Source organism: Musa acuminata, chromosome BXJ2-10 (assembly GCF_036884655.1).
Source record: "Musa acuminata AAA Group cultivar baxijiao chromosome BXJ2-10, Cavendish_Baxijiao_AAA, whole genome shotgun sequence".
NCBI lineage: Eukaryota > Viridiplantae > Streptophyta > Magnoliopsida > Zingiberales > Musaceae > Musa > Musa acuminata.
In genome coordinates, this window is record NC_088347.1 from 31431567 (window position 1) to 31449044 (window position 17478).

General features: G+C 36.3%; 1 protein-coding gene across 4 annotated transcripts; it reads right to left on the minus strand.

Annotated features, from left to right (window-relative positions):
* Positions 1-8: 8 nt before the first annotated feature.
* Positions 9-15507, minus strand: LOC135625158 (translation factor GUF1 homolog, mitochondrial-like). 4 transcript variants are annotated; one of them, XM_065129551.1, is made up of 12 exons: positions 15007-15507; positions 12717-13467; positions 12379-12535; positions 12189-12243; positions 11454-11521; positions 11280-11384; positions 11115-11186; positions 10927-11040; positions 2504-2644; positions 2360-2419; positions 1005-1181; positions 9-278 (listed from the first exon to the last, which is right to left on the minus strand). In XM_065129551.1, the coding sequence occupies exons 1-11, from the start codon at positions 15343-15345 to the stop codon at positions 1016-1018; spliced, it is 2028 nt and encodes a 675-aa protein (XP_064985623.1). In that variant the 5' UTR covers positions 15346-15507; the 3' UTR covers positions 9-278; positions 1005-1015. The 4 variants fall into 4 exon arrangements, 2 of the variants coding, with proteins under 2 accessions (XP_064985623.1, XP_064985624.1); XR_010491921.1 differs by lacking the exons at positions 9-278; positions 1005-1181 and having other exon boundaries at positions 2397-2419; positions 2504-2591; XR_010491920.1 differs by lacking the exons at positions 9-278; positions 1005-1181; positions 2360-2419 and adding an exon at positions 3566-3649 and having other exon boundaries at positions 2512-2644.
* Between the last annotated feature and the right edge of the window lie 1971 nt (positions 15508-17478).

Sequence of the window (17478 nt, forward strand, 5' to 3'; positions counted from 1 at the left end):
CATAGTCATAAAATAAATATATTTTTTTTCTTATTGAAGTCACAAAAAATATATGATCATTGGACAAGAGAGAGGACTCATCCAATTACGATCTGAAATTTATAATATCTTGGCTACTCCGATTCTCTAAGATCAAGGCTTCATATTACAACAAGAAACTCTTTAAAAATGTTGATGCAGCATCACGGAGCTGCTTACTCATCGCTCTCTTCTGGTTATCTGCCTCGTGAAACCTTGACATCTGAGTTCCATCATTTGAAAATCTAGTAGCCGGAATGCTGAAGAAGAAATAACAAGCACCGAAGCGTCAGTGGCATAGTGTTTAAGTTCGGTTTCATCCATGGGAAACATGCAACATGTGAATGCAAAACACAAAAACAAAAAAAAATCACCACCCTCCCACAAAGTTATATATTTAGAGACTTCTTTTTGCTTATTTACCTCTTGTAAATGGCCTTCTTAGGAGCATCAACAAACTACATAAGGTGCTTGCAAGGATTCAAACTTTTAAGACGAATCTCAAACTTCATTTCTACAAGGTTTTATATCGCACAAATAAATAACCAATAAACAAGTGCCAACCAAAAAATGACCTTTTTTCCATAGTCAGAAGTGAGTGGCTCCTTTAGAGCATCTTCTGAGATCAATAAGATCAGCATATTGGCCTTGTTATGGAATTATATTCTTATCATTAGATATATTAGAAGAATCCAATGTGCATGATGACATATGAATATATGAAGATTCAACGAGTTAGAATCTGCTAATCTTATCCTAGGATAATCCATATTCCAGGCAAATTAAGAAATAATCCAAATTGTACAATGCAAGATCAAAAAACATTAAACGAAACTAAAAATTGCTTATAGAATCATGGAGATGATGACATCAATAAATAGATATTATAATCTCATTGTATAACAAAAAATTTAGGAAAACAAAACCCAACAAATGACATGCTACTTCAAATTATATACAAGTAAGACATGAGTCCTCATACTCACCTGTTCTGCCATCAAGAAATCTTCAAGAGCTCATGGAATGCTTCCTGTGGTATGTCCACAGATCCCACACGCTTCATGCGCTTCTTCCCTTCCTTCTGCTTCTCTAATAGCTTCTTCTTACGAGTAACATCGCCACCATAGCATTTTGCTAGGACATTCTTTCTCATTGCCGAAAGGCTGAAATGAGGTACAGCCAATCAAAGAGTCCTTATCGAAGTCAAGATTGCAGTCATGGCTAGACAAGAATGGAAAGAGTAGGATAATTGCATCTACTATCGAGAATAAGCAAGATGAGCTTGAACAACACCTAATAAATCAATGGAGTTGCACAACAGCTTTGAATGATAGTGATTCGAAGATTTGCTTGCTTGTATGATACTATGATCACCGCACTATTAGCTACCCGAGATATTGTGGCTCAGGAAGGTCATCTGAAGTTATTCGAGACCATCCACTCATTCCTTTTTTCTTTTCTTTTTTTTTGGCACTGTAGTCAATGTGCCAATCAGATCTAATGGATTGGGAGTGTGGACAATAGACTAGGACAGTTGGGAAGTAAAATAATGGTTGTCTTATATGTGCACACATGCACACATCAATCCAATCCATGCATCGCAACAGATACAACCCATTCCCTACTGTTGAAGCTAGCATTTCAGTCCACAGGTTGCAACATCTAAACAACCCATATATAGGCATTGAAGATTAAAATGTCAAACCTGACAGAGAATACCCACTCTCTCCCCCACTCTTCCCCACAGCCTTTTTCGCACCCTATTAAGGACCAGAGAGTTTCACCAGAAATGTCCACTAAATATAAGATATTGTGAAATAAGTGTCTTATTACTACATAAAAACACACATAAGATATAGTTTTCTTTCCCAAACTGTAAAAGTTGCTGCACAAACTACTATGCATGCGTTCAAGGTGAGAATGTAAAATTTGTTTTCATCCCATCACCCAAGTCTTAAGTTCTCAATCTAAGAATCAGTATTATGCATTAGCAACTTCTTCATTGTATGCCATCATGTTGGATATACATATGATGAATTACACAAACACATGAGCAAAAGACAGAAAAGGAAATTTGTAATAATTACTATAACTAATTGCACCAATCCACGTTGGGCAAATTGTAGCATGACAGCTGGTATTGACACAAGAAATGATGAGTGCAAGTTCATACTCATAAAATAAAAAATAAAAAGAAAAGTTCATAGTCATATGATAGTTATGGGGGCACATAACAAAAACATAGCATGGCATGGGGGACATGCTGCAGCATGTAACCTGCCATGCCACAACAATATTATAAATCGAAGAAAATTAAATTGGTGGGAAGAGATTATCATACGTCTCCCTTGCAACGACTTTCGATCCAATTGCAGCTTGTATTGTTATCTCAAACATATGCCTGCCAAAATGTCAAGGTATTAGGGCATGAATCACCAATAGACACCACAACCAAATTGTTCCCAAATGTAATCCAGTGCCATACCTGTCTATAAATTTCTTAAGTTTATCTACCAATTCACGTCCAACCCTTTGTGCCTTCAGATTATGTACTATGGCTGCCATAGCATCAACTGGTTGCCCATTAAGAAGGATATCAAGTTTAACTAAATCAGATTTTTGATATCTGTAATCGCAACTGAGAATGTTAGTTTTTTTTTGCAGAAACCTTTGAATAAATGAAGAATAATTGTAGATACTGATCATTATGACATGCCAGAGCATCTAAGCTTGTCATATGTGGTTTGGTATCTGATTCAAATGATTGATATGAATTGAAACAACAAATGACAATATTTTGTCATTTATTATTTTCTGAGGATTTAAAAAAGTCAACTTAACATTCTTATTATATGACATACGATTGCTGTCAAGCGGTATAGGTTTTCCACTTTAATAATGGAAGCAACATGTTGCTCACATAAAAGCCTCTTAGGTACTCAGCCGTGCAACTAGAACAGTAAAAACCATTCAGTTTCAGCCTTGCAACTAAAATGAAGACTAGCTAAACATTTAAGTTAGTTTTTTTTTTTTTCATTTTAACATCTAAGTTAAAGCATAAATCTAGAACAGTAAAAACCTCTTAGATAGTCATTAAAGCCTCTTAGGTACTCAGTCATGCAAGTAGAACAGTAAAAACCATCCAGTGTCATCCATGCAAATAAAATGAAGACTAGCTAAACATCTTAGTTTTTTTTTATTATTTAATTTTAACATCTGTGTCACTGTTATGTAGCCAGCTCCTGGTATGTTATTGAAGCTTCTCTGACAAATGACCTCAACATAAAATATAAGATGCAGTACAATGACTAACGGAGTACATGTAATCACATCAAATATTTAAGTTAGGAATTGATTTTCTTTCCTTACTTGTTATTATAATTTAAGGAAATCCTAATCTACTTCCTTGTTTGTTGATATGAATTAAGGAAATAACTAGTAAGTATTCCAAATATGATGATATCATATTTGGTAGTATATTAAATGGAAATAATTTATATTAAATAAATACAAAAATTAAAATTTATTTCCCTTAATAGAGGCTCACCTCCTATTTAAAGGGGAGGGATCTCTCTCTCCTTCGTTCCTCACCTAGTCGAGCCTGGCAGCGGGAGGAACAAGGAGTTACACCCTGTTGACAAGAGAACGAGGAGTTACACCCTATTGACAAGAGGTAGGTTTTCCCTACCTTTCTTAAAAGTTTTAGCTTTTATTTTGATTCTTTAAATGTTGAAAGTTTTATAGTTTGAAAAATGTGTATCAATTCTTTAAATGTCAAATTTTTTTGTATTAAAGTAATCAGTTAAAGTTTTCAAAATATTCTCTGACCCATGATTAAGGTTTTTATTGTAGAATTAAATATGTTAAAAAGGTATATGTTTTATATGATATATTTTCTGTATTACAGTTTATCTTTAATCTTATCTGGATTAAAATCTTGTTAGACTAGAATATGTTATCTAAAATCCCTTTTTGATATTCTTTGATCTGAATTTTAAAATATATTATTCTGAATGATTTAAAATATGACTAGAATATGTTGAAATTTTATGTGTTGAAAACATGATTTTTATTTGAATTTAGAAAGCTATTTCCTTGTGTTAAAAACTTATCTCCTAGTCCCTCTTTTAATGTCTTATGATTTCTAGTCAAATTGAGAATGTTATTTCTTTGTATTAAAACTTTTCTCTTCATCTATATTTTAATGCATTATTATGTTTTCATATATGTTGTTAATGGGTATATGCTATGACTAGTCCATGGGCTAAGGCTGGATCAGTTTTATGTAATGCATGCTCAATCATATATAATGCACATGACCAATAGATGGACTGGCTCAATCTAGCCCAATATTATTGTTGAACTTTAGCCCAAATATTGATTGAATTAAACTATACTTGATTAGTCTAGATCAATTCAGGGTGATTCCGAATTGATTGACTTATTCAAGTTAGTTTAACCTAAATTGAACTTAATCTAGTCTAAATTATACTAGTCTAGGGTGGTTCCAGACCAGTTAAATAAGGATTAGAGATCAGTTCAGTTAGGCTCTAGTAAATCGAGTTCAATTGAATCGATTAAACTAGAGTTCAAGTCAATTGAGGGTTAATTTATATTATTTGATATTGATGATTTTTGAAAGAGACGTTTTAAATATGTTATTTCATCCCGAAATGGATATGACCAGTGTGAGATTATATTCCTGCCGAGAGCAGGTAGGGCGATTCCCTTCGGGGATTAGCGGGCCGTCAGACGTGGCGGCTGGACGGTTCCTCCATCCGCTGTTGGGAGGAACGTGTCCCCACTTTGGCGGGTGTGGGACACCACTCCATCCGCTGTTGGGAGTGTGATATGAGTTTGCCTCCATCCGCTGTTGGGAGAACACAAACTCATCCCGTAGGATAAAGCCTCTCCATCCGCTGTTGGGGGAGTGCTCCTTCGGGTACTTGATATACGCCAATGGGATGATTGATTGAATTTTGATCATGTATTCATCTTGATTTGACTTTTGGGGTTCCTACTCAGCGTTGCTGAATTTTCTTTGTTTTTGATTTTCAGAGCAGCCTCCCTCTAGTACTAAGTCAGATTCCAATGGAGAGCGAACTTTCCTCTACCGCTAGGTAGAGCCACTTGGATGACTCTTGAAGTTAACTTTTCTACTTGTAATTTGATGAATAAATGAATTGTAATAAATGGTTATATATGATGAATAAAGTGATGTTTATTTATTTGGCCTGTGTGAAAATTTATGAAAAAAAAAAAAAAATTCAGGATGTGACAATTTTTATGGTATCAGAGCATGGTCTAGGGCCTGTAGGTGTATTAGGTCCCTTGATTGACTTTAACCAATGATTGTCTTTAACCTATTATAAGAGTAATAGAGCAAATTCCAAAGATTAGTGGTTTTATCACTCGGGGTGCTCATGGTCGTAATGCTACTAGTGTACGCACTCGGAGAGGTGTTCATACAAATAATAAGTTGGAAACTCTTTGACAGTTGATCAGATATATAGAAACTATGTTATCACTATTAAAGGTCATGATTTGCTAGTAGATCTTATTATACTAGAATTTCAAGATTTCGATGTTATCTTGGGTTTGGACTGACTTTCAACATACCATGCAAGTGTCGATTGTTTCCGGAAGACTATTACTTTTTCACCCTTAGATCAACCATCTTTCAAGTTCATTGGGATTCAGGAAAAGTTCCCTTATATTATTTCAGCTTTGAGTGCTACCCAATTATTACTCAAAGGATGTCAGGGATACTTGACCTTTATTTTTTGAGAAGAATCTAAGAAGCCAGTATTAAAAGACATCCCCATTGTACGGGATTTTCCAGATGTTTTTCCCGAAAATCTACTTGCACTACTACAAAATAGATAGATTGAATTTACAATTGATCTTACCTGGCACTGCACCTATTTCTAAACCTCCGTATATAATGACACCAATTGAGTTGGAGGAGTTAAAGAAACAGATCCAAGAGCATTTGGATAAGGGTTTTATTCGATCCAGTGTATCACCTTGGGGTGCCCCTATCCTATTTGTGAAGAAGAAAGATGGATCTATGCGACTATACATCGATTATAGACAACTTAAGTGACCATAAAGAATAAATATCCCCTTCCCCGAATAGATGACCTATTTGATCAACTTCAAGGTACTCAGGTATACTCAAAGATTGATTTGAGATCCGGGTATCATCAACTAAAGATAAGGGAAGGAGACATACAGAAAACTGCCTTTAGAACAAGATATGGTCATTATGAATTCTTAGTAATGCCTTTTGGACTCACAAATGCACCAGCTGCCTTCATGGATCTCATGAATAGAGTGTTCCACCCTTATCTCGATAAATTTGTAATTGTGTTTATTGATGATATCTTGATCTACTCCAAAAGCATAGCAGAGCATGAACACCATCTTAAGACAGTTCTGGAAGTCCTAAGGCGAGAGAAACTATATGCCAAGTTAAGTAAATGTAACTTTTGGCTCAATGAAATTATGTTTCTCGGTCATGTAATTTCGAGCATTGGCATATCTGTTGACCCTCACAAGATTGAAGCTGTGATAAAATGGAAGCAGCCTTCTAATGTTTCAGAGATTAGAAGCTTCTTGGGTTTGGCTGGATACTATAGAAGATTCGTAAAAGGCTTTTCAAAAATAGCAGCACCATTGACCAAGTTGACACAAAAGAACATAAAATTCATATGGGATGATAAATGTCAACAAAGTTTTCAAGAATTGAAGAAGAAATTAACCAGTGCTCCTATCTTGGTGATTCCTTCAGGGGGAGAAGGTTTTGTAGTGTATAGTGATGCCTCACTACAAGGGCTTGGTTGCATTCTAATGCAAAACGAGAGGGTAGTTGCTTATGCATCGAGGCAATTAAAGCCTCATGAAAAGAACTATCCTACTCATGACTTAGAGCTAGCAGCTATCATTTTTGCACTGAAAATTTGGAGGCATTATCTATATGGACAGACTTTCGAAATCTTCACAGATCATAAGAGTCTCAAATATATTTTCACACAGAAAGATTTAAATATGAGACAAAGAAGGTGGTTGGACTTTCTAAAGGATTATGATTTTAATATCAACTACCATCCTGGGAAAGCTAATGTAGTTGCTGATGCCTTAAGCAGAAATACCTACAGTCTTGTAGCCCATATGAATATTCAAAGGAATTCTATGATGACGGAGTTGGCAGACTTAAAACTTAAACTTTTATCGGAGACAAATAAAGGTTTTCTTGCGTGTCTGATGGCACAATCATATTTGGTGGAAAAGGTTAAAGAAAATCAGAAGGAAGATACATATCTTCAAATGATAGTTAAGGACATAGCTCAAGGATCTAGATCTGAATTCCTCCAAGCCGAAGATGGTTCTATTACATTCCACAATCGACTTTGTGTTCCCGAAAGCCATCCAGTAAAGATGCAATTATTAGAGGAGGCACATAGATCAAAATTTAATATCCATCCCGGGACTACTAAGATGTATCGAGATTTACGCCAAAACTATTGGTGGCGTGGTATGAAGAGAGATATAGCAGAGTTTGTTTCTAAATGTCTGATATGTCAACAGGTGAAGATAGAACATCGAGTACCTGCGGGAAAGTTGCAAAGGATTTCGATTCCTGAATGGAAGTGGGAGCAAGTCACTATGGATTTTGTGACAGGATTACCCAAGACTGTGAAAGGATATGATGGAATTTGGGTAATAGTAGACAGACTTACTAAATCTGCTCACTTCCTTCCTATTAACAAGAAGTATTCATTGGATAAACTAGCAAGCTTATATATTAAGGAAATCATTCGATATCATGGGGTGCCAGTTAGCATTATCTCAGATAGAGATCCAAGATTCACCTCTAAATTTTGGGGAAGTCTATAAAAATCTTTGGGCACGCAGTTAAAATTTAGTACAGCTTTTCACCCCCAAACTGATGGCCAATCTGAAAGGACAATACAAACTCTTGAAGATCTCTTAAGAGCATGTGCTTTAGACTTTGGTGGGAGTTGGGATATGTACTTGCATCTAATTGAGTTTTCTTATAATAATAGTTACCACTCTAGCATACAGATGGCTCCATTTGAAGCTCTTTATGGAAGAAAGTATAGATCACCTGTATATTGGGATGAGATGGGAGAACGGAAGCTTTTGGGGCCTCAATTAATTCAAAAAGATGTTGATAATATTCGAATTATATACCAAAGATTATTAACAGCTCAAAGTCGTCAGAAAAGTTATGCAGATCGAAGACGAAGAGATCTAGAGTTCGAAATTGGTGAGCACATCTTCTTAAAGGTGTCGCCAACCAAGGGAGTTATGAGGTATGGTCAAAGGGGAAAGTTAGCCCCAAGATTTATTGGCCCATTTGAGATCTTACAAAAGGTTAGGCCTGTAGCATACAGATTGGCATTGCCCCCAGCTTTAGCTAGTATCCATAATGTATTTCATGTGTCTATGCTTCGAAGATATATCAGGGATCCATCACATGTCATATCTTACCAACCTCTACAATTACGAGATGATGCCACTTTTAGAGAACAACCAACCCAGATCTTGGAAAGAAAAGAACATGTTCTAAGGAACAAAATTATACCTTTGGTAAAGATTTGTTGGCAACACCATTCAGACCAAGAGGCAACATGGGAAAGAGAAGAAGATATGCAAGAGCAGTATCCTCATCTATTCTATTAAGGTAAGCTAAATTTGGGGACCAAATTTCCTATAGGAGGGGAGAAATGTAATCACATCAAATATTTAAGTTAGGAATTGATTTTCTTTCCTTACTTGTTATTATAATTTAAGGAAATCCTAATCTACTTCCTTGTTTGTTGATATGAATTAAGGAAATAACTAGTAAGTATTCCAAATATGATGATATCATATTTGGTAGTATATTAAATGGAAATAATTTATATTAAATAAATACAAAAATTAAAATTTATTTCCCTTAATAGAGGCTCACCTCCTATTTAAAGGGGAGGGATCTCTCTCTCCTTCGTTCCTCACCTAGTCGAGCCTGACAGCGGGAGGAACAAGGAGTTACACCCTGTTGACAAGAGAACGAGGAGTTACACCCTATTGACAAGAGGTAGGTTTTCCCTACCTTTCTTAAAAGTTTTAGCTTTTATTTTGATTCTTTAAATGTTGAAAGTTTTATAGTTTGAAAAATGTGTATCAATTCTTTAAATGTCAAATTTTTTTGTATTAAAGTAATCAGTTAAAGTTTTCAAAATATTCTCTGACCCATGATTAAGGTTTTTATTGTAGAATTAAATATGTTAAAAAGGTATATGTTTTATATGATATATTTTCTGTATTACAGTTTATCTTTAATCTTATCTGGATTAAAATCTTGTTAGACTAGAATATGTTATCTAAAATCCCTTTTTGATATTCTTTGATCTGAATTTTAAAATATATTATTCTGAATGATTTAAAATATGACTAGAATATGTTGAAATTTTATGTGTTGAAAACATGATTTTTATTTGAATTTAGAAAGCTATTTCCTTGTGTTAAAAACTTATCTCCTAGTCCCTCTTTTAATGTCTTATGATTTCTAGTCAAATTGAGAATGTTATTTCTTTGTATTAAAACTTTTCTCTTCATCTATATTTTAATGCATTATTATGTTTTCATATATGTTGTTAATGGGTATATGCTATGACTAGTCCATGGGCTAAGGCTGGATCAGTTTTATGTAATGCATGCTCAATCATATATAATGCACATGACCAATAGATGGACTGGCTCAATCTAGCCCAATATTATTGTTGAACTTGAGCCCAAATATTGATTGAATTAAACTATACTTGATTAGTCTAGATCAATTCAGGGTGATTCCGAATTGATTGACTTATTCAAGTTAGTTTAACCTAAATTGAACTTAATCTAGTCTAAATTATACTAGTCTAGGGTGGTTCCAGACCAGTTAAATAAGGATTAGAGATCAGTTCAGTTAGGCTCTAGTAAATCGAGTTCAATTGAATCGATTAAACTAGAGTTCAAGTCAATTGAGGGTTAATTTATATTATTTGATATTGATGATTTTTGAAAGAGACGTTTTAAATATGTTATTTCATCCCGAAATGGATATGACCAGTGTGAGATTATATTCCTGCCGAGAGCAGGTAGGGCGATTCCCTTCGGGGATTAGCGGGCCGTCAGACGTGGCGGCTGGACGGTTCCTCCATCCGCTGTTGGGAGGAACGTGTCCCCACTTTGGCGGGTGTGGGACACCACTCCATCCGCTGTTGGGAGTGTGATATGAGTTTGCCTCCATCCGCTGTTGGGAGAACACAAACTCATCCCGTAGGATAAAGCCTCTCCATCCGCTGTTGGGGGAGTGCTCCTTCGGGTACTTGATATACGCCAATGGGATGATTGATTGAATTTTGATCATGTATTCATCTTGATTTGACTTTTGGGGTTCCTACTCAGCGTTGCTGAATTTTCTTTGTTTTTGATTTTCAGAGCAGCCTCCCTCTAGTACTAAGTCAGATTCCAATGGAGAGCGAACTTTCCTCTACCGCTAGGTAGAGCCACTTGGATGACTCTTGAAGTTAACTTTTCTACTTGTAATTTGATGAATAAATGAATTGTAATAAATGGTTATATATGATGAATAAAGTGATGTTTATTTATTTGGCCTGTGTGAAAATTTATGAAAAAAAAAAAAAAATTCAGGATGTGACAGTACACAAGTGACTAACCAATGAATATTGTCAACTATAGCATAAGACAGCGGATGCGATCAAGATTTTTGAATCAATTTTTTGATTAGCATCTCAAAAGAACAAAAACAATCAATTGACCTATAAAACTGGTAGTCTGCTATACAAACTGTTATGTAACTAATAATATCTGAGATGACAAATAACCAGCACTTACTCAGAATCCTCATAGTCAAATGTAGCATATCCAGATGTTATACTTTTCAATTCATTGTAGAAGTCCACAATAATTTCCCTTAGTGGCAGTCGGTACTTCATAAGTGCTCTCTGACTGCATGGCAAACGGAATATTAATTGAAAACTGACAGACTACCAACTTAACAAATGGTGTTGGCCAAAAATTACCTGTCAATAAATGAATATTCGAGCTGCTCTCCTCTCCTTTCTGAACAAAGTGTAATTACAGGCCCAACATACCTGAACATAGATTAAAAAAGTAATGAACTTCGAGCTCCTCATCCAGGACAGAGTTGTTGTTATGAAGTAGCAGTACAAGGAAGCAGGGCTTACTCACTAGGAATAATAATGGTAGCAATAACAGAAGGTTCCCAGCAAGCAGTAACACGCTTTCCAGGATTTGAAGACAGTGCAGCAGGATTTTGAACTTGTACCTTACTGATAAAGCAAATAAAGTTAGATGGTGATCACATTAATGACGTGATTAACTCTTTACACAAACATCACCTGCCATCCGAATACTCGAATATATAAGGTACAGTTGGTACTGTCGATATGAGCTGAGCTCCATACTCCTACAAAAGCAGTGACAATGAAGGCAATGTTGAGAAGCACTTCAGAAATAGTATAACAAACATCTAATCAAGTGTAGAAAAGTCAAAAACTCATCAACGTAAACCACATCAAAGTAAAGATATAGACAGATAAGGCTAGGAGCATATTAAGATTGTCCAATCAACAAAACATATCAGTCCTAAAACATAGGGAAACAGAAATTAGAAATCATCAAGACTTGGATGTAGATTTGACATGGTTACAGATACCTAAAGAAGGAACATATCAGTCCCAAAAAATAGGGAAACAGAAATTAGAAATCATCAAAAGATTTAGTTTCAAAATATGAATACATCATTCCATGCCAAACAGTAAAAAGCCTATAAAAAACTACAATGGGTACAGGAAAAGAACATATTTCATCAATTTAACTACATTTTAGGATTGGTATTTAGGCCAAATCATGTGGTAGATCCCAGATATTGGCAACCAACATCAGAAGGAAGGATGGCCATGATTCAGTTTGTGTTAATGCTCTCCAGTCATCCCTAACACTAAATCCTTGAAATCAAAGTACCTAGAAGTATGTCATATTCTCGTAGATAAGTTTACTAGTAAAACAGTAGCTGACATATCTATAGAACCTGAAATGCCACAAAATGGAAATTATAGAATGGAAACATATACTTGTTCAAGCCGCTGATGAAAGACATCCATGTGAAGTAAACCTAAAAACCCACACCTGCAAAGAAACTGCCATAAGATATAGGAGTTGCAACAAATGCCAATTTGTCATAATATGAACCCTTTAGCTTGTAGAACTCACAACGCTGAGGTGACAAGCTAAAGATCCAGGGAATACGGAGAGAACTGATACCTGAACCCCAGGCCAAGTGCAGTACTAGACTCTTTGGCAACTGACACACTAGCATCATTGCAAGTTAATCGCTCTATTGCATGATTAAGGGCTTCAAAATCAGATCCATTAGCCGGATAAAGGCCTGAAAAAACCATGTGTTTTGCAGGCTTGAAACCTGAAAGACAATGATTTGTAAGGCCTAAGAATTAAGAGATATCACAAGCAAGAGAATGTAATAAAGAAACTACAGATGAAGAACAATGAGATTTAGGCAATAACGAGCTACATAAATCTAGGATCAGCATATGACAAAGAAAATAATTCTCTGGACAAAAGCTACATGTAGTTAATGAAACCTGGAAGAGGAGTTACAACACTTTTGGCATGATAAAGCGTATCACCAACACGTGCCTCTTTTGTAGAACGCATGCCACTAACAACATAACCAACTTGTCCAGTGAAAAGCATTCCAGTTGGTGTAAGCTCAGGATGCATTATTCCAACATCTATCACTTCATAACTCTGACCAGTTGCAGTAGATGCAATCTTGTCCCCTTTGCGTAAAGTGCCATCAACCACAGCAACATGGCAGATTACACCTTTGTATTCATAATAATAAGAATCTAACAAAAGCATTCGCAAAGGTGAATCACATTTTCCAGGGGGAGGAGGTATACGCTCTATAACAGCAGGCAGGACTTGCTCAAGCCCTTGTCCAGTTTTTGCAGAAGTTAAAAGGACATCTTTAGGATCAAGGTCAAACAAGGACTTCAACTGAGCTTTAACACGATCTGGATCAGCAGTAGGCTGATCAATTTTGTTTATCACGGGGATAATACTTAAGTTTGATTCAAAGGCAAGATAAAAATTAGCAACTGTCTGTGCTTGAATTCCCTGAGCAGCATCAACAACTAAAAGTGCACCCTGGCAAGCTGCGAGTGATCTTGATACTTCATAGCTAAAATCCACATGACCAGGGGTGTCTATCAGGTTTAACAAAAAACAAGGTGCAGTTTGCGAGTCACATGCATCAGGATGACCAAATGAATGCCGATGGAACATAGCTGCTGTTTGTGCTTTGACCGTTATACCTCTCTCTCTTTCTACCTACACAAAGATACAACATAACTTAGAATGAAATATGTCGATTATATCAGGGGCTAGAACATAAGAAAACACAAATAGACTATAACTTTGGAAAAAACATGTCTTGAATTTTCAAATGAACCATCAGATTCTTAATTACTCCCAAATTCTGTTGTAAAAGTGATTTAAGTTAGGTACTAAATTCTTTAAGCTCCATAACAAGAATGGTGATTTGAGAGAAAAAAAGGATCACTCCTTGATGAATAACATGCTTAATCTATGATTTATCATCTCAATATAAGGATAATAGTATCAGAGAACTTCACAAATTTTGGTAATTTCATTTGCTCAGTCTGAACAAAGTATTTTTGAGATTAGCAGTGGGATTTAGATAACCGAATCAGAAAGATCATCCAAGCAAATCAAATTGATCAAGGGAGTAGATTTTCCTTTCTTTGAATGATGGGAAATCAGTTAGGAACAAAAGTTGATCAGGATTCATCGGAGATTATTTGAAGCCGATCGGACATCCACTGCGATCAGCAGCTAGAATCAATTGGAACTTGATTTCGACCAGCTTAAATTGGTCGAGAGAAGATCAGAATCAATAGATATATGTCAGAACCGGCAAAGACTACCAATAACCAGTAAGACCAACAAGGAAGGCGCTGTATGTGGCCAAAATTGATAGTAATCGACCCACAAGAAGTCAGCTGGGACCGGCTGATCCCCAAAATGATTGGGGGTTTCAAGGTCGACCTGACCAATCTCATTCATAAACCACATTGCAAGATCAATATGGCTACGATAGCATCAGCTAAGCCAACAAATGATTCACACATTGTGCCTTCCTACTCATGATGTCTATTGTCACAGCTTTTATGCAACTCATTTTTTGCAGCCTTATTAAGTATGTAGTTCAAGTTGGAATCTTTTCTTGGCTCATTTATTTTCCTAGTATAATACACAAAGTTGTGCTTCTCATACCTATATAATATGCAAGGAAAAAAAGAAAATATAGTGTCCAAGAAGATATATTATTTTAATATATAAAATCTGCAAATGACATTTTGATGTCAATAAAATGAGGCCCATGGTAGCATCATATGCATATCCAAAGAGATTGAAAAGGCCAACATATCTAAATCATGATATAGCATCAGCCTCAGGATGCAAAGAAATAGGCTTTCTCTCTTTTCTTTTTTTTATCAAACTTGGGAAATCTTTCTCTACTGTGTACCAAGAAATGTGTCTATAATGTTCCTCTTTACACAGGTTTCGTATGTTTATTTTCCCCTTCTACCTAAAAAGTGAACTTTAGCTGTTTCTCAGGGACTAGAAGTGGCTAAAAACTACGGTAAAAGCATTAATTAAACTTATCATGCCATCATCATGAACAACAAATTTAACCAATAGTAATAGAACTCTGATTACTTTCTAAAGAAACTTCACAGCAATAACCAAAAATTCCAGAACAAAGTCCTGTTTCAAACATCCAAAGCCGGCTGGAAAACAACACACACAAAATAGCTCCCTTTTTTTTCATGCTTGGCACCTAACCTGAAGCTTGTCGAGGTACTGCGCCTGCCCGTGCCCCCGCTTGATGGTCTGCGTGAGCTCCAAAAGCCGATCTGCAAGCGTCGATTTGCCATGGTCGACATGAGCGATGATGGAGAAGTTTCGGATTTTTTCCGGCGAGTATTGGCTCAGATCGATGCCACCGTCTCGATTGTCGTGTCGAGATTGTGAACAGAAACTGCGCTCGTCCAGGCACAGATGAAGGAGGGATGCATCAACGCCAAGCACAGATGAAGGACGGATGCATGGATAGGGATGACGAAGAAGATTGCATCTAAGCTTCGACCTCGCCGCTCTCGAAAATCGAACGAGAGCAGACATCGTAGCTCGAATCAATTTCTCTCTGTCACACTCTCCGAGTCCGATTCACTTCGTGATCGAAATGGATGGACCATGGACCGGAGAAAGGAAAAGATTTAGGCCTCAAGCCTCTAGGGTTCGGCTGGGGGTTGCCGCGGAGGTGAGGGGATGGTTAGAACTTGTAACTGCGGACGTCCGCATATTATGTCGTTCTACTAGTCTCTCGTATTCCATGTCACTTACTCGAAGGCGGTGGGGTCTCGCGTAGGACCACATTGCCACGTGCTGTGTTCGCAGCCTCCGGTTGTGGGGAATTCCGACGATCCTTAGAGAAATGCATAGTTTCTTTGATTATATTATTTCCATGTTTTCGTGCGAAAAATATCGTGATAAATTAGTTGGCGTCATTTGTTGGAAGCATCAAATCATTTTATTTTTAGTAGTATAACCGACTCCCATAGTCGATGTTTCGATGCGGAGTTGTTATCGTCTCATCTTTTAATTGGATTTTCTTATCTTTTAAAAAGAAAAAAATAAGTCGATCAACTTAGCAATCATGAAAGGCATATATATATATATATATATATATATATATATATATATATATATATATATATATATATATATTAAAAATGACGTAACTAACCTATCAATGTCATGTATTCTACAAAATTACTGATTTTATATGATTAATGTTGATGAACTAATACACCGTGGATGGTGAGTTAGCACAGCTTGGTCCACGGGACGATGTCAGGAATCTCCGGGCGTCTCAGCTGGTCCTCGGGACCACTCAATCGTTACCCTGATGATTGACGTCAGGGGCGTGAGCGGAGCTTTCGCTTCATACAGTGACGATTTCCCGTAAAAGAAAAGATGTTCGTCGGATCTTCCTCGACTTTGGTCCCTCTGATGATTAAGTCAGTGGTTTGTAGGATCTCATTTTTTTTTTTCCCCCTGGCGGGATGCTTGGCCAAGGATTTTATACTACTATACGAGGGTCGGTCATACGCGGGTTTGGCATGACGGTCAGCTCTCGAGAGGTGAGAGGGTACCTTCGTATGGTTGTCGTCCGGAGGCATGTGGAGCGGCGTCGTTCGAGACATGCGGGACAATGCTGTTTCGAGGCGCGTGAGATGGCACCGTCCCGGAACGCACGGGACGACGTCGTTTGGCGTCGTCTTGAGTTTTCTTGGACGGATCGTACTGTACAGTGCCCCTAGTACAAGATTTGGTTTGATGTGTGAGGGTATTCTCTTTATTGACTTGGCATGGTGGTACGTGGCATTGGCATGATGGTACATGGCATTGATTGTAACGTCTGTCCAGAATATCTCTTATCAATTAACATGTTAGTTTTACATAAATAATATATTAATTTCATGTGATCGACGTATCATAGCCACTTGCTCAACACAATGAAGTTATATGTGATGAATCATTCATCTATGCTCGATAAAATGTCATGTGAATAAGAATTATGTAATCTCGGATTCCAAATGAGCATATGATCGTTATGATCAAACTCCATGCTTATCATTGTCTAAACGACATAGAACAAGCTTAATGATCCCAAGCACTTGTTATAAAAGGGGTGCACAATTACATATTGAACATTTAAAACTTAACTTGTTTAACTTATCCGATCTATTGACTTAAAGCTTCAAAAAAGCACAGACGAAAGTACTCCCAAAATAATATTTTGAGGAGTTCATATTGAGATCGGTTCGAAAAAGAAATTACGTTGGATCCGAATTAATTTTCAACTCAGAAAACCAAAAACTATACCAATGCCTTTGATTGAATTCCTAGAAGAAAAAAAACATGAGTTTTTTTTTTTAAGTGTTAAATTTATATAAAAGAGTGATTTTTATTTATCAAAATTTTTTAAATATCATCGTACGTTACAACCTCTCAACTAATCGATGGGATAAATTAATTATCATCGTACTTTTGAATGGTGGGTTAAATCCCTTTGTATATAAAATCGATCATGATTTTGGTTCCACCAAATTTGGAGGCCAAATCAAATCAAATCGACTTTAAACCGCTTTAGTTCTGATTTTAATTTAATCCACTAATTTTCTTTTTTTTAAAATAAATTATTCCACAAATATTTAAACCCAAGTCAGAAGATTTTAAATCTAATGTATT

Bases quoted from the DNA above. Each gene is read 5' to 3' on its own strand.
- LOC135625158 (XM_065129551.1), bottom strand. From the start codon at position 15,345: ATGTCTGCTCTCGTTCGATTTTCGAGAGCGGCGAGGTCGAAGCTTAGA. The intron at 12,244-12,378 runs GTATCAGTTCTC...GTTTCTTTGCAG, and splicing joins GCACTTGGCCTGGGGTTCAG to GTGTGGGTTTTTAGGTTTAC. The intron at 1,182-2,359 runs GTATGATAATCT...ACCTCATTTCAG, and splicing joins AAAGTCGTTGCAAGGGAGAC to CCTTTCGGCAATGAGAAAGA.